At 39.0% G+C, this 22,323-nt stretch overlaps 2 protein-coding genes across 3 annotated transcripts; both read left to right on the top strand.

Moving 5' to 3' along the window:
• Positions 1-1,199: 1,199 nt before the first annotated feature.
• Positions 1,200-9,261, top strand: pdcd6ip (programmed cell death 6 interacting protein). 2 transcript variants are annotated; one of them, XM_057355315.1, is made up of 18 exons: positions 1,200-1,489; positions 3,048-3,096; positions 3,207-3,276; positions 3,478-3,605; positions 3,696-3,849; positions 3,928-4,028; positions 4,702-4,818; positions 4,950-5,172; positions 5,300-5,423; positions 5,788-5,965; positions 6,838-6,949; positions 7,032-7,201; positions 7,283-7,531; positions 7,622-7,756; positions 7,841-7,935; positions 8,029-8,149; positions 8,227-8,423; positions 8,523-9,261. In XM_057355315.1, exons 1-18 carry the CDS (start codon positions 1,284-1,286, stop codon positions 8,689-8,691), a joined length of 2,598 nt encoding a protein of 865 aa, XP_057211298.1. In that variant the 5' UTR covers positions 1,200-1,283; the 3' UTR covers positions 8,692-9,261. The 2 variants fall into 2 exon arrangements, with proteins under 2 accessions (XP_057211298.1, XP_057211297.1); XM_057355314.1 differs by having other exon boundaries at positions 4,687-4,818.
• A 2,713-nt stretch (positions 9,262-11,974) lies between these two features.
• On the top strand, positions 11,975-21,471 carry arpp21 (cAMP-regulated phosphoprotein, 21). Its single transcript, XM_057353941.1, has 20 exons — positions 11,975-12,092; positions 14,720-14,989; positions 15,070-15,114; positions 15,780-15,848; positions 15,966-16,083; positions 16,179-16,257; positions 16,558-16,617; positions 16,704-16,841; positions 17,032-17,131; positions 17,209-17,307; positions 17,403-17,440; positions 17,574-17,630; positions 18,449-18,621; positions 18,728-18,838; positions 18,938-19,080; positions 19,361-19,441; positions 19,718-19,951; positions 20,123-20,201; positions 20,549-20,643; positions 20,744-21,471. Exons 2-20 carry the CDS (start codon positions 14,819-14,821, stop codon positions 20,954-20,956), a joined length of 2,103 nt encoding a protein of 700 aa, XP_057209924.1. The 5' UTR covers positions 11,975-12,092; positions 14,720-14,818; the 3' UTR covers positions 20,957-21,471.
• The last annotated feature ends 852 nt before the right edge of the window (positions 21,472-22,323 follow it).

The raw sequence follows: 22,323 nt of genomic DNA, 5'->3' as shown, positions 1-22,323 counted from the left end.
TGGGATTTCAGAAAATCAAATCGCTCTCTGCATACTGTACATGGAGAGGGGGTATAGAGGGTAGAGAGCTTTAAATTCCTCGGCCTGCACATCTTGGCTGACCTCACCTGGTCCACACACATCTCCCAGCAGGTGGGGAAGGCACAACAAAGACTTTACTTCCTCAGGAAGTTGATACACGCTCGCCTACCTCAAAACCTGCTGACCAAGTTCTATCGTCCCGCCATAGAGAGCCTGTTAACTTAATGCTGCACGGTGTGGTACTCCAGCTCTACAAAAGAGAACAGGAAGGACCTGCGGAGTGTAGTGAGGGCAGCTGAGCGTGTGATTGGTATGTTACTGCCCATACTCCATGACATCGACACTGGCCGAATTCAGAAGAAGGCCAACTGCATTTCAAAAGACCCCGCTCACCCTGGACATCATCTGTTCTCCCCCTTAACTTCTGGGAGAAGGTACAGACTGATAAAAGCCAAAACCAACAAACTGAAATACAGTTTCTTCCCCCAGTTAGATGTTTAAATCACTTTACTTCCACTGTCACTGCACTACCTCAGAGGATTTATATTTTTGTGTGTATTTATGCCTATGTCTATGTATATAGGTCTTTGGCTGCTCTTACATTTAACTGTATATATTTTATTTCTATTTCTTATAACTTTATAATTGGGCTTTTAATAATTGTTCACCAGTCACCAGAAGAGCTGCTTAACTGTATTTCATTGTTCCTAAACAGTGACATTAAAGTTCTATTAATGAATAGACATTAAAGTCTATTCTATATTTACAACCGGTTAAATGTTTAGGATCACTTGAAAAAAATATTTCTTATGATCTTAAAAATCGTTTAATATGAAGGTGTTCAATGTTTTTGTAGACAAAAATATAATAATTTTAATATATAATTAATGTAATTTATATATAATTTATTAATTAATTTTATTACCAAACCTATTTTTCAAATGGATTATTTGGACTTTTTGGTGTATGTGTACATTTTATATATATATATATATATATTAGAGAGAGAGAGAATATATATAAGCCGCTCAAATTTAATATTTTCAGGTTGTGTGCCATAAGACTCATGAGAGAAATGTATGCAGTTCATCATAGGCTTGCATAACTTCATATACAGGGCTCCCGAGTGCGCATGCGCACTTTTCAGGTACATGTGACGCGATGACGCACCAAAAAGATCCAGGAAGTGCACAGTCTTTGTTTTTGTCTGTCTGCAGTGTTCTCAATTCTCCGCTAGATCTGTGCTGTAACTGCGGGCCCAAATGGCGACGTTTATTTCCGTGCCGTTAAAGAAGTCCTCGGAGGTCGACTTGGTGAAACCGCTGTGGAAATTTGTAACGGCCACGTATCCACCTGGTGAGGAGCAGGCGGAGTATCTTCGGGCCGTAGAGGAGGTCAATAAGCTCCGTAAAAGTGCTCTGGGAAGGCCGCTGGACAAACACGAGAGCTCGCTGGAAATCCTGCTGCGGTGAGTCTGACAGGACAACTTACTTACGAAGTTTCTGTGGGATATTTGTGCTGCAGTAACGCCCCTGACAAGCACGGTGTCATTGTACTTAACGAATTATATGTGTATGAATTGCCTGTTTCTAGCGTGTGGTTGTTTTCCTGCATGTTAGGACAAACTCAAAGAGTTTCGACATGACGTTAATTTCGTTAATTTAAAGGAAATGGGGGTGGTATGAAATCCACACTTTAATTAACAGATGAAAAAATTGTCGTATAGAATTAATGTGTGTATTACTGATTAGTATATTGTATATTGTTATAGTGCCATATAATTCACGATAGATTAAATCATACGTCATCCGGCTTCCTGGTTTGGCTCAGGTGTGTTCTCCAAAGAGCGCGTCAAACTTTCAGTGCATGTCAATGATACATATTTGTACGTACGGTACAACTAACGTTTTACGTCGGAATAAAAAATAAACTGTTTGTATGTTGTTTATAATCGCTTTCAGTATGTTTTTGAACATTTAGTCTCTTTTCACGAGTCTTCATGCCATGACGTCATTTATATAAAGGGAGGTGAATGCGTCTGGGTTGAGTGACGTCTTTCGGAAGGTGTTTGAAAAGTATTTATTTGGGCAGCATGCTTTATTGTTGTGTATGTGTGAAGACTAGCGTTCAATCATTTGCCATTAGACTGGTTAAGGAAATGCTCAGGTCATTTGTTAAACAAAATCGGAGTTGTGCCTTTGGTACATCATTTTGCCCCTAAATCCTTTATCTGTCTTAGGTTGTTCAAACAAAATCTTAGTTGGTGCTTCATGCTTTTAATACATCATTTTGTTATTTAACTCTTCTTTTTTCTGGCTTATAATATAATGTTTAGATGTGGAGTTGTCAAAATAGACAACTATAGTCTTCCTTAAGTGTTAAGGAAGAAACAGCAGACGAAACAGAAATGTAATTACGTAAATTAAAACTAAATCAATGGTTCTATAAAGTATATGTACTTCCTAAATCATGGTTGTGTTGTTCTTATCATATGTGGTTTAATGTAGCCAATGTGAGCGCATGAGACTGTATACCATCTGGAAAGTAAACAAGCCATGCGTTGCTATAGTAATAAGCTTGTTGTGTGGTTGTTGCTCCTTTGTAGCCACACTGAGTGGTCAAGATCAATGGCCTACTTTGTAGCTTCTAGTTAGACCAGTGTTGGGTTTGTGTGATGAAGAGCTCCTCGGGCACACCCTTCAGTGGCATTCCCCCTTGAGTCAACAGTCATGACATATTCATAAGAGACAGTAATGGTCAAGCCATACACAACATGGGCCAGAAACGTGGAGAAATTATCCTATCTCCACCCAGAAAGGAAATGTTTATGAAGCGTTAATCGTTGAGTCTATGATGGAGGTTGAGTAACTTCTGTCAGTGGGTTATTGTGTCAAACTGACAGTCACATGATAAATGTTGTAATGCTGAAATTATTTGTTGTCTTTATAGGTTGAAGTTTTAAGTTTTCCTGTTCTTGTTTTTCTCGTTAGAATATTTATTATTATTTGTCTATTTCTCTTTTTTAGATATTATGATCAGCTCTGCTCAATCGAACCCAAATTTCCTTTTCCAGAGGTAATATTTATAAAATCCCAGACCTAATGTTAATTCATAATCATTTTCTATAATGACAATAATAAATATAGAAAAGTATAAGCCAATTTACTAGTTTTTTTATGTTTCAGCTATGCCTGACATTCACATGGAGAGATGCGTTTGATAAAGGTTCTCTGTTTGGTGGCTCAGTCAAGCTTGGTGAGTCATAAAACCATTTTTGTGTGTGTTTCTAACTACATCAGCACACTTGCAAAAACGTGCAGAAAATGTGCATCTTTTATAACTACCTGTTATCTACATAAATAAAATATATACATTTCTTTCTTGTCGTTACCCTTTGTATTCTGAAGAACACAAACTACGTTAACCTGTCATGTGATCTGTCTGTTTGTGTTTCAGCCTTGGCAAGTATAGGCTACGAGAAGACTTGCGTATTATTTAATGTGGGAGCACTGGCTAGTCAGATTGCTGCTGAGCAGAATCTGGACAATGACGAAGGACTGAAGGCTGCTGCCAAGTTCTACCAGGTTCAAATTTGACCTTCAATCTCTTACTCCTCCAATACAGAAATGAAGGTGTCAGTAACAACCCTTAACAAGGATTTTGTATGTCTCTAGCTGGCGAGTGGTGCATTCGCTCACATAAAGGATACAGTGCTATCTGCACTCAATCGAGAACCCACAATGGACATTTCCCCAGAGACGGTGGGCACACTCAGTCAGATCATGCTCAGCCAAGCACAGGAGGTCTTCGTTCTCAAAGCCACTGCTGGTGCGTGTGTGTTCACATGTATGCTCAATCGACGCAATTTTATTTCAATTGTATCATGGGACCGACTTTGTCTTACAGATAAAATGAAGGACGCCATCATTGCTAAACTTGCGAATCAGGCTGCAGATTACTACGGCGATGCTTTTAAGCAGTGTCAGTACAAAGAGAATCTACCTAAGGTGTGTGCAGCTGCCAATACACATGTCTAAGGCACCAGTTTGTAAGTAGGGAGGTGATCCACTAGGGGTCACTAGAGATTCTTAAAGATCCACACATACACTGCATGAAGCAGTACTGTTGGGTTGTCTGTATGTGTGTGTCATTAGTTTTTTGGCCCTGTTTACGCCTGGTATTAAGATTCATCTCGTTTGACCGGATCATGTGATAGTCATTGTATCTGATATGGGAGTCAAAAGAATCTTCTGTGAGAATTTTTGATTAAAAAGTAGCTCCTGATTGGAGAGTTCAAATCCACGAGTTTATTCTGACATGTTTGCATGTTTTACTCTTCACTTACGATCAGATCACCGAAGATCTTGTTACCAGTTCTAAACGGGCTCTTAGATTTTTTTTGAACGACTGCGAGGCATCCCCCTCATAAACAGACACACACTTTCAAAACTCCAGCCTTTGTTTCTCCTACTAATCCGCGAGTGAACGCTGCATGAGCGTTGTGTGAGGATTTGTTTGGGGTTTGCTGAAGGATGCGTGCTGATTTGCTGTTCTGTTTTCTCTTCCTGCGCCCTGTGCTGTGTGTCTGTGCTCGTCTGTGGTTGCCCGTGGTGTTGCTTCGTGTTTGCCGTGGTGTTTGTGATTGCTGTGGTTCTCCCTGGTCAGTATTTTTATTTCCAGGAAGTGCTTCCTGTCCTCGCCGCCAAGCACTGTATGATGCAGGCTACCGCTGAGCTCCACCAGTCAACCTTGGCCAATCAGAAGAAAAAATTTGGAGAGGAGATCGCACGGCTGCAGGTGTGTTTGTCTACGGGTGACAGGCTGTGTACTTGCGGTCTGTTGTTTGCTCGTTTAGTTTTTTATTTGTGAGCTTCATTAGTGGGATGTTGACGTTTTGCGTTTTGGAATTTCTCATGCGTGTCTTGCAGCATGCCACGGAGCTGGTTAAGACTGCGGCTTCCCGATACGATGAATATGTTAATGTGAAAGATCTGTCAGATAAGATTAACCGTGCGCTAACAGCTGCAAAGAAAGACAACGATTTCATATACCATGACCGTGTGCCAGAGGTCAAAGACCTGGAGCACATCGGCAAAGCATCTCTTGTCAAAGCAACTGCAGTTCAGACACCTCTCAGCCAGAAGTTCACAGGTCAGAATGATACATAATTAGTTGTTTTGAGTTTTTTTTTTGTCACCACTTTTTGGTTAAAAACATCTAATTAGATGCAGTGGATTGCATTATTTATTGTATTGTATGATTTTGTGTGTGTGCTTAGATTTGTTCGAGAAGATGGTGCCAATGGCAGTGCAGCAGTCAGTCAGCACAGCCAATTCCAGGAAGGCCGACACAGTGAACAGACTTATTGGCAGCATGAGAGAAGCAACAAATCTCTGCAACGGGTCAGTGTTGTGTTATTAAAATAGTTCAAACACCCAACATTAAACAACCTAAAGCTGAAAATTCATAAAAGTCTTATTTTTTCTCCCCAAAACCATATGACTTTCTTCTGTGTGATACACAAGCTTAGTTGTGTAACACAAAGGTTTATCAAAATCTCTGGGATGCTCTTTAGGATTTTGTTCATTTCTGTGTGCACTATCTGCTTTAAAATGTCTTTGCATTTGCATCATTGTCAGATAACACAACATGTTTTTCTCAAATATAATATGGAATTTCTTAGTAATTTAATGAAATGAGTTTTTTCCATGGATAATAGTTTTGATTGGTAGCTGAAGTGGTAATTGTTCGATTCTGATCGGTCAGGGTGTTGGCATCCCTGAATCTACCCGCTGCGCTAGAGGATCTGTCAGGGGAAGCAGTCCCTCAGTCCATCCTGGAGAAGAGTCGTGCTGTAGTTCAGCAGGGTGGATTACAGAGCATCGAGCAGCTGATTAAAGATCTGCCTGAGCTTCTGACGAGAAACCGTGAGATCCTGGATGAGGTGATACGCACATTCACTGCCTGTTGTGGTGCTTGGTTTTTATAGTAGGATCGAAAAGATTCCATATTTGAGATCTGTTTTTTTATTCAGTCCTGGCGATTAAGTGAATATGTAAAATTTATGACAAAATCAAGATATAATTCTAGGTCACTAAATTAATTAAAACTAAGCAAAATTGTGACATTTGATCATGTTAATGCCTTTATACTGCTGGATCATTCTCAAACCATGCTGTGATAACACGGGCCATCAGGGTTTTGCATGAAATTATGACTCCCATGCCTGCTGTCACTGACGAAAAATAAGAACAAACCAAACATAAAGACATTCTGAAATGTGTTCTTTTTTTAATGCTTATTATACAGTCCAAAACCAAAATGTATTCAGACACCTTCAACATTTCTCACATCACAGTTTATTTGCTATAGTTTAGAAAATGGTAATAAAATATGACAAGAACTCTGAATTAAACTGTCAGAACAAATTCATCTTGATTATGTCAGATAACTTTGATAGAAAGGTATGTAATGGATTAGGTTGCATAGCTGTCAGCTGTTACATTTAAGTACACAATTAAATGATACCAATTTAGAGCAACTAATTACCAAGCAATGCTTAGTTTTGTGGTGTAAAAAGGTTGCATTAGCAATTAAAGACAAAAACACACAAGCAAAGCATGGTCAGGTCAAAGTGTCTGAATAATTTGTCCCAAACTTCTTGTCACTTCATGTCCACTGTATGAAGAATTTTTGGGTATGTCACAGTTTACTTAATTTTGCTGTCCTTACTTGCCACTAGTAAAAAATTTTTTTTTAATATGATATCTTCATGCCAATTTGTATCATTAACAAAACTGTTGTATGTTGTTATAGTCCTTGAAGATGTTAGATGGCGAGGAAACAACAGACAATGAACTCCGAGCCAAATTTAACCAGCGCTGGAGCAGAACACCATCAGGAGATCTTTATAAACCACTCAGAGCAGGTACATTCACACAAGCTTACTACATCAGATTCACGGCCAGGTTACACGTGTTTAATCTATCGCTCGTTTTGTTCCTTTGCAGAGGGAACTAACTATCGCAATATACTGGACAAGGCGGTGCAGGCCGATCAGGTGGTGAAAGAGCGTTACAATGCACATTGTGAAATGATCGCATTGCTCTGCAAGTCAGAGAGTGAGCTCAGTGCTGCCATACCGTCAGCCAACCCGGCCCAAACTCTGCAGGGCAGTGAGGTGAGACGCACTCACTCAGCTATCTAAATGTCATAATATGAACCAAACAAATATTTCATACACGTGTTGTTCTGTTATTAGGTGGTGAACGTGCTAAGAGCTCAGCTGGCACAGCTGGATGAGGTGAAGAGAGAAAGGGAAGTGATGGAAGGAGAGATTAAGTCAGTGACCTTTGACATGACTACAAAGTTCCTCACCGCACTGGCTCAAGATGGAGCCATTAATGAGGAAGTCCTGACGTCCAGTGAGCTGGACACTCGCTACGGTTCTCACACACAGCGCGTCCAGCAGAATTTACGCAGACAGGAGGAGCTGCTGTCACAGATACAGGTAAAGTCGTGTTTTATTTGACTCCTTGCTAAGCTACTTTGAAGTCGTTTATTCTAAATTGTTTAACCCGTCTCTGTGTGTGTATCTCAGGTGTCCCATCAAGAGTTCTCAGCACTTAAACAGTCTAACTCTGAGGCTAATAACAGAGAGGATGTGTTGAAGAAGCTTGCCTCAGCCCATGATAGCTACATAGAGATCAGCTCCAATATCAGAGAGGGCACCAAGGTAATTAACACATGTATTAATATTAGTTCTGGACACATGACGCAATGTATGATGTCACTCACTCATGTTTCTTACTTTTTGTAGTTCTACAATGATCTGACAGAAATCTTGCTGAAGTTTCAAAATAAATGCAGCGACATCGTTTTCGCCCGCAAAACCGAGAGAGATGAACTGCTCAAGTATGTATTTCAGTGTTGTTTACAGTCAGCTGTACTTTTGTTTAAATAAGGTCTGTGATTGGCTACTATTTAGTAACCGTGTTTGATTGACAGGGAGCTGCAGCAAAGCATTGCACGTGAGCCAAGCGCTCCATCATTTAGCGTCCCGTCTTACCAGTCCAACACCCCTGCACCTGCCTCAAGCGGCCCTAGCCCTGCACCTAGGACTGTGTTTGTGAGTGTGCAACAGACTCTTCAATGAGAGGAAATATATAATGTAAAGCAAAATAATCTTCCTTTTTTCTGTTGTAGAATCCGCAGCAGCCTCAGGGTAAACCTCAGCCCCCAGCTAGGCCGCCACCCCCAAACATCGCCCCACAGGCGGCCAGCACGTCAGTTCCAGTAAACGCTCCAATGGCCCCTAGTAGCACGAATCCCCCACCTGTCGCACCCACCGGACCCTCACAGGCTCAAGGACCACCCTATCCCTCTTATCAAGGCTACCCAGGGTAAATAAATACAGTCACAATTGTTATAGACCTACAGTATGTACAAACATATTACAAAGGAACGTTTTTCAATACAATTGTTCATTTTGCTCCTCCTAGGTATTACCAGATGCCAGTGACATATAACCCCTATGCATATGGGCAGTTTAATATGCCCTACATGCCCTATCAAGCCCAGGGGCAGGCTGGATACCCCGTAGGGCCTCCTGCGCAGCAGCCCTACCCCTATCCACAACAACCACCACAGCAACCCTATTACCCCCAATAGTAGAGCAGTTACCCCCAGACAGCAACTCCACTACATCCACACTCATTCCTGTATACTAGCACTCCTTCTTTTGAACTTACACATTAACACCCCTGCACTCACACTCTGTATTTAACGTATGGCTTTTCTGGGCAGAGCTTAGAATATTGGCCCACTTCCTGTCTGATGGGTGGAGTTTTAAAGCCAGGGTTCACAGAGCAGGTGTGCACGGGGAAGATTTGATCTCTCTATTACACACACACACACACACACACACACACACTAGCCCAAAGTGAAGCTGCTGGCTGTCTGCCTGGCACTGCTTATATCTTATTTTTGTAATGAATACTGACATTTAATCTAATGCAGGAGCTGTAATTGATTTCTTACCTTGATGATGATCATTTAATTGCTGGTAGAAACTGCGGTTATGTCTTATAGTAACCCTTGTTGTATGGTTATACCTCCTTATGTTCAGTCTACAATCATATCCTAGGAAAAGGAACCGTTAAACAGATGGATGTGTCACTAAAAATATTCACATTTGTGTTTCTTTTGTTTTCATGTGATTAAAACCTGCCTGATATTAAAGGCTGTCTCTTTATTTCATCTCTGTGCATGGTACTGTGTGGGTGTAAATGAGCATCGTTTGAGCATTTTTGGTCATTGTCAATGACTCTTCCTGCTGTTACTGCATTCATCCAGTGCCAGATCCAACAGCTGAGCAGATAGAGTTGAGATTAATAGATGGGAGCATGTCTGTGTAAATCTAAGTGTCACCACACGTGAACTCAAGTGTGCCTGTGCATGGGATAATTATCACAATGCTATTTTTGTCCTCAAAGAGTGGTGTGAAACCCAGTCTCCATGGATACAGATGGAAGAGGATGGGGTTTCAGCGTGTGCATGGGAGAATGTATTTACTGAGCTATTAAAGTGGTTTGGTTATGTAAGCATGTTTTCTTAAACTCATAACACAATCCATGAATATACTGTATATCCATTGTTGTTTTGACTGTCTAGTTTGTGTTTCCATCTGTGAATGCGTTTTGGGCACATAAAAATAAATATTCTGTCATTATTGATTCACCCTCATATAGTTCAAAACCTGAATATCACTGTTTCTTCTTTGGAAGACATAAAAATATATTTTGAGAACTGTCTCAAACTGTTTATCGAAACACAATTTAAGTCAATGGGGACTAATGTTGTTTGGTTACCAACATTCTTCAAGATATAATTTGTGTTCTGCAAAAGAAAATCATACATATTTTGCATGACATGAGGGTGAGCAAATGACTGGACAGTGGTTCTCAAACTTTTTCGTTGTAAGGCCGCCTTTGCGTAGGGTGCATTGCTTTGCGCCCTCCTCCTCCCCCCCCCCAATAAAGAATTATAAGCTTAAACTTACATTTTTTATTAAACAAAAAACATATTCAGTTATACAATGTGGAAACATCAATTCTTTAGGTTGGTGATCTTATTTTTCTGATGTTTGATTGCATAAAATGTATAATAAATTTCTATGTTTCATAAAATGCCACAAAATCTGTGGCCCCGTGATTCCATCTTGGGGCCCCCAGTTTGAGCACCACTGACTTAGGTTCCACCGAGGCAACTCATCGTGTGCATGGTCAGCCTGGTGAAAGCTCATTTCCTGTCGATGCTTTATTTCCCAAACTGTTCTGACGAAACAACAGGTGCGATCGAAATTCCGTCCATAATTTCTTACCGTAAGGGAAAAGACCTATGCCGATGTTGAGAGATTTATTGAGGGAGACAGCTGCGTGTGTGTATATAGCCTACGTATATAAATGTCTTCAAAAAGGACGGACACTTGCAGCATTGTTGACTGTAGGCCAAAGTTATCTCTTTTGTTTTTTGACCCCTGGAGATGATGAGCCTTTTCCTCATGATACACGAGTAGGAGAAAGCGTCACGAGAGAGGTCTATTTGCGTGTTTGTGTCTTTCAAGTTAAGTAGAATGCTTTGATGTCCATTTGGCCTCGATTGACTTCTTAGTGCAGCCAGACATACTGGAACATTACGAACAAGTGTATGTCGGCCATTGCTCTAACCCAGCAGGTGCAAGTCAGACATCTCATCCTCAAGAGTCCATATCCGAGATTCTTGTGAATGTAGCCAAGAGTTATTTAAACATCTACATTTATGTAATAGGTTATGTTAAAAGTTATTTTTATTAATGTATATTTTATATGCTTTACTCGCATTACAACATTGCTGCATCTATTAAAAAATACAAAAAGTGTGTATAATCATAAGCATATAAGTCGCTTTGGATAAAAGTGTCTGCTAAATGAATAAATGTAAATCTACAGTAGACATCATATCAATCCTTTAATATCGCCTCTCCGCACAGTAGCAGCTGCTCTTGCCACTAGCCCACACAAAATAAATACACAGCCAAAACACATCAAACTGTGTGTGTAAGGGGGGATATGTTATATGTAGCTTCTCCTTAAACAGAGTGCCAAATTATCACTTTTAAATAATACCGTTAACTTTGCCATCATGTTAAACATAAGGTTTAGTTTTAACAGACCTCGAGAAACAATATTCCTCTTATGCTTGGCCAGACCCGTAAGCTAATAACTGTGTGCTCCTTGAGCATGAGGACTCCTCTCTGAGTCTGTTTCAGGGTGTGCTTTTTTTCAAGTGGAGGTAAATGTCTCTGTTTCTGCGAAATGGCAAAGCCATATGGCATAAAGAGAGACACTGTGCAGATGTAGAGTGTAATTGCGGTATATGCATCTCATTTGTGTGTTGCGTTTCATCTAACAGGTGCTCATTACAGTTTTTGGTGGCTTCTCTGGTGCGCACTTGCACAAGTTCACGTGTTTATGTTTTATCTGTAGATAAAACTAGTTTCAAATATTTTACCTGTTATGTTTCCAGCAATTGTATGAATTAATATACTGCACTTAAATGTATTGTGCACATGAAAACATAATTACTGCAGGTATACTACTGTGAAATACAAAAAAATATGTTTAAAGATCCCACAATTATGATTTTATAGTTAAAAATTTTACACAATGGTCACAATTATACGTGCACTGGGTAGGCCTATAATCCCTGAATGTTATAAAAAATATCATTTTCATCGCACCGTTTTTATTATCCATTGTTTAATTTTGTAATTTCGTCTAATCCACTTGAAATCTCCCTCCTTTTTTGTTTATCCCCTCACGATGATGTTTATTTTTTGTACTCGCGCGTGAGTGTCAGGAAGAGGCTGAGCGAACGCGTGCACGCGCGTATTTAATTAACAGTGTTGAAAGCGCGTGGCGTGAGTCTGTACGCGCTCTGCTGTCAGAAACAGAAGATGCTTGACACGCTTTACCGCCTATTTTAAACCTTTCTATTTCTGCTTTTTTATTCCGCTGTCGTGTTACCCACAGGTAAGCAACATCGTTTGCCTCGCATGCGTTTTTCTCTTAATTTGAAGAAATTTAGACAAATATGTGTTTTAATCTGTGCTTTAATGTAAGAGGTTTGTCTTTGCCAGTAACATCACTGTTAACCTCATTAAATAATAGTATAGATTTAGTGTGCGTCTCAGATCTACATCACATTGCCTTTATACAACACATGTTTTATAGCCTACATATTGTTATAGTCGTTATTATTCTGAAGTCCATACAACTTGAAGTTTGTGTTAAAATCAGGACATACTGTACATTTCAGAACGAGCTTTATTGCCAAGTGTGCTTTACACACACTCAAGGAATTTGTCTAAGTGACAGAAGCAGTGCATTTGATGCTTGGAGCAGTTTGTTAGAGGCTCATAATCCAAATATTTACGCAATTTCTAAGAAGGTGGATCCCGTTGTTAATACAGATTTGGGATCAGTGTCGGTTAACAACTAAAGAATGGTAGCGCAAGAGCTGGGTTCCTTTTTAGAAACCACAGCTGCTGCTGCACCGTCCCCGTGTGCGTCACTGACAGCAGCCTGAAGTCCCCAAACAGCCGCTCCAAATATAACTCGTGCCAGACTGAGCCCGGAATGCGAGTGCTCGAAACCGAACCCGTCTCGGCTGCACCTTCATCCTGCCAGACAGAATGGATCTTTACACGAAGATCTTAATTACGCTCATTCTGCCGTGCGCCATTCAGTGTATGTGCGTGCAACTTTTATGCAAGCCCTTTACGCATTGCCCTTATCAAGAATTACCATGGTAACCGCGATGCTCGCCAACATGTCAAAGTTGCTGTTATGTTGTTGTTGCATTAGTAGTATTAGAGACTAAAAATGAGTAGCTATAAGAAAAAATAAACATATAACTATAGTTTTAAAGTTTGATTGATTTTTGAGTGTGTGATTTCTACACCTAAAATTTTGTAAGGGTTGGGTTAATGACAGCAAAACAATACCAATGTGCTTCGGCTTGTAGCTGAGTTATGACATCTCTGTCATATCTGCATTCACTTTAAGGCCACCTGTTTGTTAACCAAGATAAGACCTTGATGATGCCAATAACTCCGGCATCTTTGTGGGTGTGTAATAGCTTAACGCTGGTCAAAGTGAGTCAGTGGTCAGACATGAAGACGAGTTATAACCTGATAAGAGCGATGACATAAGAATGAAGGATACATTCTATCCAAACAGAGCTTGCGTGTATGTCTGCCCTCCATTCAGGGAGTCTTCATTCTGAGAATATCATTTACTGCACCTGCCACTGCAATGAAAGGAGTTAAACATAATACTGTATATGCATACAAATCCTTGCTTGAAAGCTGACTCGTCACTTCTGAGCACCTACACGCATAGGCTACTTGATATGTTCCTGGAAACTAGTGGTAACTGCTATTGCATTGGATATCAAGTGTTTAAATGAAATTGTTAAAAATTGAAGAAACGTGCATAATAATCAGCTGGCAATAATGTACATGCCAAGTTATTTTTTTTCTCTTTGCAGGTTAACCTTTATTTAATTTAAATGTATTCATTAACATGCAGACACTTTTATCAAAAGTGATTTACAAATGAGAGAGCATTTAACATTTTGTCAATTGGCATCAAATATACAGTAGCTGGTTAAGTGACATAAGTTACTTAACTGTAAGTCGCTTTGGATAAAAGCGTCTGCTAAATGACTAAATGTAAATGTAAGTTTGCAAATTATATTTTGATTATATTCTATTCATTTCAAGTAAATTAAAATGAAAAATTGAACCTGTTTATTGAGATTATATGCGAGGATGTATGATTATATGCATATGCATTTTATTATTTTCATTTATATGTTTTATTTGCATTATTTTCCCTGCTGTCTGTGACCCTTTCAGAACACATAAACCATTTTTGGATCATAGTTTATTGGATAAGAAGTGCTGATAGCCAACAGAATCAGTTTTTTTATTCATCGGTTACTCCAATGTCCAGCAACATACAAGTACAGCCTCAATGGTGCAATGAGAAAAGAAAAAAGTAAAAGGGGGGAAACTATACAATACAGTAATGAAGTAAATACAATCGGGCAGGAAAATAAAATAAATATGTAGTAAAATAATGAGTTAAGAGAGGTCATTAATGTAGTGCCACAGAGGTGTCCATATCTGCCAAAAATCATCTGATTTTTGATGAATATCAAATGTGACTTTTTCAAGAGTAACAGATATTTGAGACATCCAAATTTTGAAAGAAGGTATCTGGGGGGATGACCACAGTAACAATATACGTTTCTTTGCTAGATAAACCAATATTAAAAAACAAGTATTTAGTATAAGAGTCAAAAATTGTCTCTACTCCAATAGATAAATATAATTCCAAAGAGAAACAAAATGGCATCTTAAGGAGGTTTTGTAAGAAATCATGCTGTTTCAGTTTTTGATTTAATAAAATATGAAATCATTTCTTTATGATTGTCACTTGGTATGAAACCTAATCACATAAATGTGCTTATATGATACTGATGGTTATCATGTGCAAAAGATGTATGCAGAAAGATTTTAACCTATCCTCTACTGTATATTGCTCTGAGTAAAGAAATGTACAAATCTGTTGTTTGTTCTGTTTTGTGTCAGATATTTTTGTACTCCAGAATATTTCCAGCCATCTGTTCTGGTAGCAGAGAAGAAGGCTTGAAAAGCGGAGGAAAAACATCTTGGTAATTGGCTTGATGGATGGTCATGGGGCATATGGTGGATTGTTATGATTATTATGCGACCACTGAATCTCCAAATTTCAAGATGTCTGAGGTGGAATCCATAAATTTCCCAGAATGCACTATAAAGGAGGAAATTCCACCACCAAGTTGTACCATGGAAACAGAGAACTGTCATAACAACAGCCAGGTGATAATGCCATTTCAACACCTTACAGACTTTTCCTCTTATTTTTTTTGTATAAATAATTATTTGAATCTTTTTTGCAGCAAAATATAGATGGTAACCATGGACAGCTCCAAAAGAATCTGAAGGTAGGAATACAATTGAATCGAGTCATTAAAACATCCACGTGGACATGTATCTTGTTTACTGGTTAGTGAAGAATCCAGTATATGATAGAGGTCCCTGCAGAATATTGTACTTTAACTAATGTTTGTCTTTCTCTGTTGGCTTCTTAACTGCAGCAGTTATGTTGAGATGCCATTAGTAAACATTGAATTCACTCCCTTGATAGTATAAAGTTATCCAACTCCAATATATAAATCACATCAACAGCTCTCAGACAGTCTGGGAGCGAGTCCAAATGGTTTAAAAATAGCATACTTGCACTTTTCACCCTGTAGTTTTGATTCACTGATTCAATGAATAGCACTTACAGTCACTATAGAATCAAGATAACTACCCTTCTGCTATATTTCCAAAAGGACAATAGCATCCTTTATATTTCTCCGAATACATTGAAGTAGTCTTATGAATAGTTTGTATTTGTATGTAATATTTCAAGTTTTGCATTTAAATACCTATTTTTAGAATAAAATGGAAATTATTGTTTATATACTTGATATTCTACTTACATTTTGTGGTCCTGAACATTTTGTACAGTATTCTGTACATGTACTGCTCTCTTCTATGGGAACAAACATCCTCTCCTGCATGTGTGATGTGTATTTGGTAATTCAATTTATGTGTATTACAGGCCAAAGGGAAGCTGGTTCGGAGTACAGCAGTATGCGACGAGCCTGTACCCAATGAGGAGAACAGCAGGGTAAGAATTACTCTAAACCATTTACATTCAACATAATCTGGCAGGTCGGACCACTACATCATGTAATACATATATAAGTAAATTATGGTGAAGGGACTGTGTTCTGTCTGGGCTTAGGAGAAAGAGAGCAAAACAACTATATCTAGTAACCATGGTGACAGTCCTGAGTATGAACAAGAGGGAGAGGAAAAGAGCAAAGAGGGCATCACTTCCAAGAAACCAAGTTTATCTAAAGGTGACTTACCTTAGTGAATGATTTACACACACTTCCATACTTCCAATTCTTTTTCATGTGGAAAATGTAATTCTATCCGTGTTTATATCCTTTAGAGCCTAGTGTGGAGTATACAGACTCCACAGGTATTGATCTGGAGGAATTTTTAATCACTACTTTGAAGAGCAGTCCCCGGTGAGTAAAAGCACCATTCTGGTAATGCCATTGGTCAGCTATTTTTTATATAAGTAATAGGCACGCACGTACACCTGCTATCTTCTTGAATGGTAAAAGACTGAAATCACCAAAACCAAGTGTATCTCGAATCATTCGTTTAAATCTGACAATAGTGGTATCATAAATCATTTTGCTCAAATCAGAGCTATTTTACAGACTAATAGGTACATTATGTGCATTTTCAAATAAAATTACAAATTTGCTCAATTGTTATCCTCGGTTCAATTCAGACTCGCTCTGTGAATTTCTGGCTTTTAGGGACAGACTGATGCTCTTAAAACTGGAACAAGACATGATAGACTTCATGACAGACAACAGGTAAATGTCCATGCATGTCTGTCACAGTCTAGAAATAGCCTCTATTTCTCAAATGAGATATAATGTCTCTCTTTTGGTCTCTGTAGTTCCTACAAGAAGTTCCCTCAGATGTCCTCGTATCACAGGATGCTGGTTCACAGGGTTGCGGCTTATTTTGGTCTGGAACACAATGTGGATCACAGTGGAAAATCGGTTATCATCAACAAAACCAGCAATTCCAGGATGTATGTGTGTGTTTTAGGTGTATGTGCATTTATGAATAGATGGGGCTAGAAGTTTCCTTTTAAGTTCAGTTGATAGCAGATATTTAGCTAGATATTTAATTAGGAGTAATAATGTTTCCATTTATTTTTACTTCTTCTGGTGTGGAGGATGAAACGCGGCACAGCTAACTCCAGTCCCATTCTATTTCAGACCAGAACATCGATTTGGTGAACACGTTCAGGAGGATAAGACAGAGGAAAGAAGATCAATACTAAAAAGAGACAGCAGTCAGGAAAAAGAAGACAGTCAGGTATAAAGACCACACTGCTACAACAGAGACGAAAGTGGCTCCTCTAATAGCTCTGATGTTTGGGGTTGTTTTTATAGTTGAGAGTTCCATCACTTAAAGAACAGATGAGGAGCAGGTCAATAGAGGAGAGAGAGGAAGAGTATCAGAGAGTTAGAGATCGCATATTCTCCCATGACGTGAGAAGACACTCTTGAAAATACACGCACACTAAATTAAACATTAATTTATTACATTAAAGCATTGGCCTCTGATTTTGTTCTCTTTGTTTCAGTCTACTTGCCTTTCACAGAGTGTCTATATTGAGACCAGGTAAATCTATTTATTAAAAACATTGTTATTAAATCACTTTAACACATGGCTTATTGTAATCTTGTAAAACTTAATGTAAATCTGTACTATATATTTTTTACAATACGTCTTGTTTTTTCTTTCATGCATGCAGAGGCCTAGAGGATAACATCAATCTTAATGACACCCAGAAAAGGAGACAACTCTTTAGGTGAAAACTACTAATGCTTTTAATCTTAAAAAAGTCCAAAATTGCATTTTAAAGAGGTCGTATACGGCTAAAACGAATATTATCGTTTGTTTTAGATGTAATGCAATGTGTATACACGATTTAAAGATGCCATGAATTAAAACCACAATTTTAACCCGAGCTTTTGTTATATAAGACACCCAAGACACAGAAAAACACGTCTGTGTCTTTGGTGTGTTATAAGTTGCCCATGCATGTATTAGACACGTAAAATTGCAAAAATTTAAGTGTCGGAACAAAAGATGCATTCTATCTAAAAGCGAATGCTCACCCAGACCTGCCTGAAACGCCTCGTGTAACCACACCCCCACAAATCTACGTCAGTTCGTGGTATGATTTGACTAAGACCGCCCAAATGTATAAGCAAGTAAGGTGGGTGTACCTGTCAGCACAATTGATTTGGAACCTGATGTTCCAAATATGGTAAGAGGCGTTACATTTCCGTCACACGCTTGCAGTATTCGACCAATCACTACGCACTGGTTAACTGGCCAATCATAGCAAACCTCACTTTTCAGAGCAATGAGATTTGTTAAAAATCTGCGTGTTTCAGAGAGGCGGGGCAAAGAGGAGATACAAACATGCACGGTATGTGGAAAATACAGCGTTTTTTAACCTTAAATCGTGTATACATGTTGCATTACATCTAAAACAAACCATAATATTCGTTTTAGCTGTGACATATGACCCTTTTAAATAAGGTACCAGTTTTTAGACAAGTATGCTTCATGAAATTGTTTTTTTTACAAAAAAATAAACCTATGAATTTATTTTTGCAGGGGTAACAGGGATGGTTCCGGTCGGCTGTCTGGCAGCAGGCAGAGCAGTTTTGAGCTGGACTCTCATTGGAATGACCCTCGACCTTGGAGCAGCACAGATTCTGACAGCCCGACATGGACATCTAAATCTACATATACAGGCTCAGACAGCAGCTCCAAACTGTGCAAACCAGGTGCAAAAATAACACCCCTCATGTCCATGTCAATCTAGTTACCAAAAGTACACACACACAATGTTGATGTCTGATCTGCTGTTACCTTGTCTGATCAATCAAATAGTATCTGAGTCAGCGTTGTGCTACGCTGCACCCAACAGCAGCCCTGCTTATGTCATCGTGCCTGCTGAGTCATCGATACCTCCTGGGAGTGTTTTATTAAACCCACACACAGGTATACACACACAGAACATAGACATGCATTATGGATTTAAATATGAACTCATTGGTACAAAATGTAAGACCACAGTCATTTCTCTTATCTGTGTTTTAGGGCAGCCCTTCCTGAATCCTGATGGAACTCCAGCTGTTTACAACCCACCTGTAAGTCAGAAGCCAATCAGTGGCCAAGTGCAGTCCCAAGCCCCACCCCCTCTACCCCAGCAGCAGCCAATAGCAAGCCATGGTGTCACACAGGTACTGTATATATTAGACAGTTTAGTTGTTAAGTACAAAGAATACTAAATGATTCTGTTTTAAGGATGTTATTCATTTTCGGTTGCATCGATTAATAGTGTTTAGACTGTGGGTGTATTTACAGTAGCATACTTGCAAATTTAGTATGTAGTATGCTGTGTATAGTATAAATGAATATATTAAATATGTGTAAATTACATTGAAACACAATGATTAATGCATTACAAGTACATGTGAAATATTTGGATGCAGATTTACCTCCTGTCCTCTTCTGATTTAGGTTCAGTACTCTTCTATGACGTACCTTCCACCCCAGCAGTTAAATGTTTCTACCGCTCAGCAACATCCAATAGAACAGACTGTAAGTAATAAACAAGTGTGGCTTTTTTTAATAGTATATGGTTTATTTATATGCAAAGATATTTTATAATTTGTTGTGCCCAAGCAAAACACGGAAATATGCAATAAATCCAGTATACACAGTACATACCATAGAATAATAAAAAAGAAATAAAAATTATTTAAAAAATGAATACATAAAAACCGAAACCAGAAGTGCTTCTGGACCAGTATTTACATCTTGTGAAGTGGTGTATTTACTGACGTATGTCATTAAAAGCATATTTGTGGTTTTCAGAGGGAAGACATCGTCTCTAAGTTTGGTCACATGACCTTGAGTCGCCAGTCTTCGGGAGATGTTCCAGAAATGACCTCCTACTACATGCAAGGGGCTCCGCCCACACACAGCTATCCTCCGCCTCACCACGGTTACGCTCCATCTCATCATTCAGACAGTTACATGAGCCCTGCTATGGCACTGGCAACACCCACAGTCCCGCCACCTCAGACCCCCAGTCAGCAGAGCAATCAGGTATTGTTACAGTACATAAATGCCATATAAAAACTACTTGTTTACTATTTTCAACTCCATTAACACACGTTAACATGTTGATATCCAAAAACCAATACAATCCCCAGGCCTGCCAATGAGATTACAGTGTCGTTCGTCTAATTATGAGTCAACTCTGTTCTCCCCTCTTAGGTTTCAGTATACAGTTACCCTATTCAATGTCCCAGTGTGTCTCAACAATACGGTGCAGCCAGTTACAGCGCACAAACAGGTACACATGAAGCTTTTCAAGTCCCTCATACATTGATATAACAGTAACAGTAACAGTAGTAGGAGAGGGAGCCGTTACACTGTAAGAGATGGTGCTAGTGGTCTCACAGTGAAGCGGTCTCTTCTTCTGCTATTCACATCAGCCCTCAAATACCAAACCGTTTAAGCCTGTCTGTTATCAGTGAAAATAACACGTGTAAATATATAAATGTAAAGTAAGTTTTGTATATAATTGTATAAATGTATATCATTTAATTTACAACGTGCAATTGTAAAATTGAGGCTTTTAATGATTTTGAGTTCATAACTCATCATTGGACATATGAAAAATTACATCTCTCTTAACAGGATATTCGCCTATGACTATATCTAACCAACAAGGCTGCCCCGGCACAATAGGAAGTCAGATTATGGGACCTTACCCATCTGTATCCTCATATCAGGTATGCAGAGACTCCAGTTCATGCGCATCATATTATTTATGGATGATACAAGTCAATTAAGTGTTCTGTATTATATAAATATATATTTTGTTCTAATAAGGTACCGCAACAGCAGCAGTCTTATCCATCTACAATGCTGGTGTCAGGGCACGGTGGACAGACACAGTGTTTGGTGCCCCCTGCTGGAGTTCAAATATACTGCAACTCTTTGGCCCCCTCTCCACCTCCATCACTCAATATGTTGGGGGTCTCCTACCAGACAAGTAGCTGCAAAAATGGCTGTAACATGAATCAGAACCAGTGCTGGTACTGAAAGAAGCTATGTATTCACCTGATCACAGGTTGACAGTAAAAACCAAACAAACTCTTTTTACAGTATTTACAGTAGCAACAAAATAATGTCCCACAGTCTGTAGCAACTGAGTCTGATCTCATCTTTCAGATTCTGCCGTTTTTGTTGGAGTTGTTTGTCACAAGTTTGATCAGAATTTTACATATGTGCTATGATAGCAGTTATTAATTTATACGATTTACACCATCACTTGTGTTTTTGCTCGACACGTAAGATACAGTATATATAGATATTTTATGATACTAAATGTATCTTGTTTATAAAAGTCTATAGGCTATTACTTGACTGAAATTAACTTCACACAAAATTATATTAAAATAACCCTTCACAAAATGTTATTATAACGTTTGACAGGAATTTACAGCAGTGTTGTTTCTTAAATATACAGTATATGATCCTACCAGTTTGATGGACTTGCTTGTTGTTTCCACACATGTACAGTGAGGGAAATAAGTATTTGATCCCCTGCTGATTTTGTAAGTTTGCCTACTTACAAACAAATGAAGGGTCTATAATTTTTATGGTGGGTTTATTTTAACTGATAGACACAGAATATAAAAAAAAATCAGGGGAAAAAAATGTTATATAAAGGTTATAAATTGATTTGCATTTCAGTCAGTGAAATAAGTATTTGATCCCCAACCAACTAGCAAGAATTCTGGCTCCACAGATTGGTTATGTGCCTATATGGACCACAGATTAGTCCTGTCACTTTAAGAAAGTACTCCTAAATCAGCTTGTTATGTATATAAAAGATGCCTGCCAACAGAATCTGTATCTTCCAGTTCAACCTCTCCAACACCATGGTCCAGACCAAATAGGTTTTAAAGGATGTCAGCGACAAGATTGGAGACCTGCACAAACCTTGAATAGGCTACAGACAGAAGCTTGGTGAGAAGGAGACAACTGTTGGTGCGATTATTTGGAAATAGAAGATATACAAAATAACTATCAAATGCCCTTGTTCTGGAGCTCCCTGCAATATTTCCCCAATGGGGTGAAGATGATCATGAGAAATGTTAAAGATCAGCCCAGAACTACACGGAAGAAGCCTGTTAATGATTTCAAGACAGTTGGGAACACAGTTAGCAAGCAAACCATTGGTAACACATTGGTAACACGCTATGCCACAGTAGACTGAAATCCTGAAGCACCCGCAAGGTCCTCCTGCCCAAGAAGGCCCGCCTGGCTCGTCTTAAGTTTGACAATGAACATAAAAATGATTCAGAAAAGGCTTTGGCGAAAGTGCTGGCACTGCTGTGAGACCAAAATGGACTCCTGTGTTTGGAGGGAGAGAAATGCTGACTATGAGCCCAAGAACATCATGT

This window comes from Triplophysa rosa, linkage group LG16 (assembly GCF_024868665.1).
Source record: "Triplophysa rosa linkage group LG16, Trosa_1v2, whole genome shotgun sequence".
Taxonomy (NCBI): domain Eukaryota; kingdom Metazoa; phylum Chordata; class Actinopteri; order Cypriniformes; family Nemacheilidae; genus Triplophysa; species Triplophysa rosa.
This window is presented reverse-complemented; position numbering and strand designations above follow the sequence as displayed.

Coding starts and splice junctions, on each gene's coding strand:
- pdcd6ip (XM_057355314.1), top strand. CDS start 1,284: ATGGCGACGTTTATTTCCGTGCCGTTAAAGAAGTCCTCGGAGGTCGAC. Junction 3,850..3,927: donor CGTTCTCAAAGCCACTGCTG/GTGCGTGTGTGT, acceptor TTTGTCTTACAG/ATAAAATGAAGGACGCCATC. Junction 7,202..7,282: donor AAACTCTGCAGGGCAGTGAG/GTGAGACGCACT, acceptor TTCTGTTATTAG/GTGGTGAACGTGCTAAGAGC.
- arpp21 (XM_057353941.1), top strand. CDS start 14,819: ATGGTCATGGGGCATATGGTGGATTGTTATGATTATTATGCGACCACT. Junction 16,618..16,703: donor GACTTCATGACAGACAACAG/GTAAATGTCCAT, acceptor TGGTCTCTGTAG/TTCCTACAAGAAGTTCCCTC. Junction 18,622..18,727: donor CTCCAAACTGTGCAAACCAG/GTGCAAAAATAA, acceptor TCAATCAAATAG/TATCTGAGTCAGCGTTGTGC.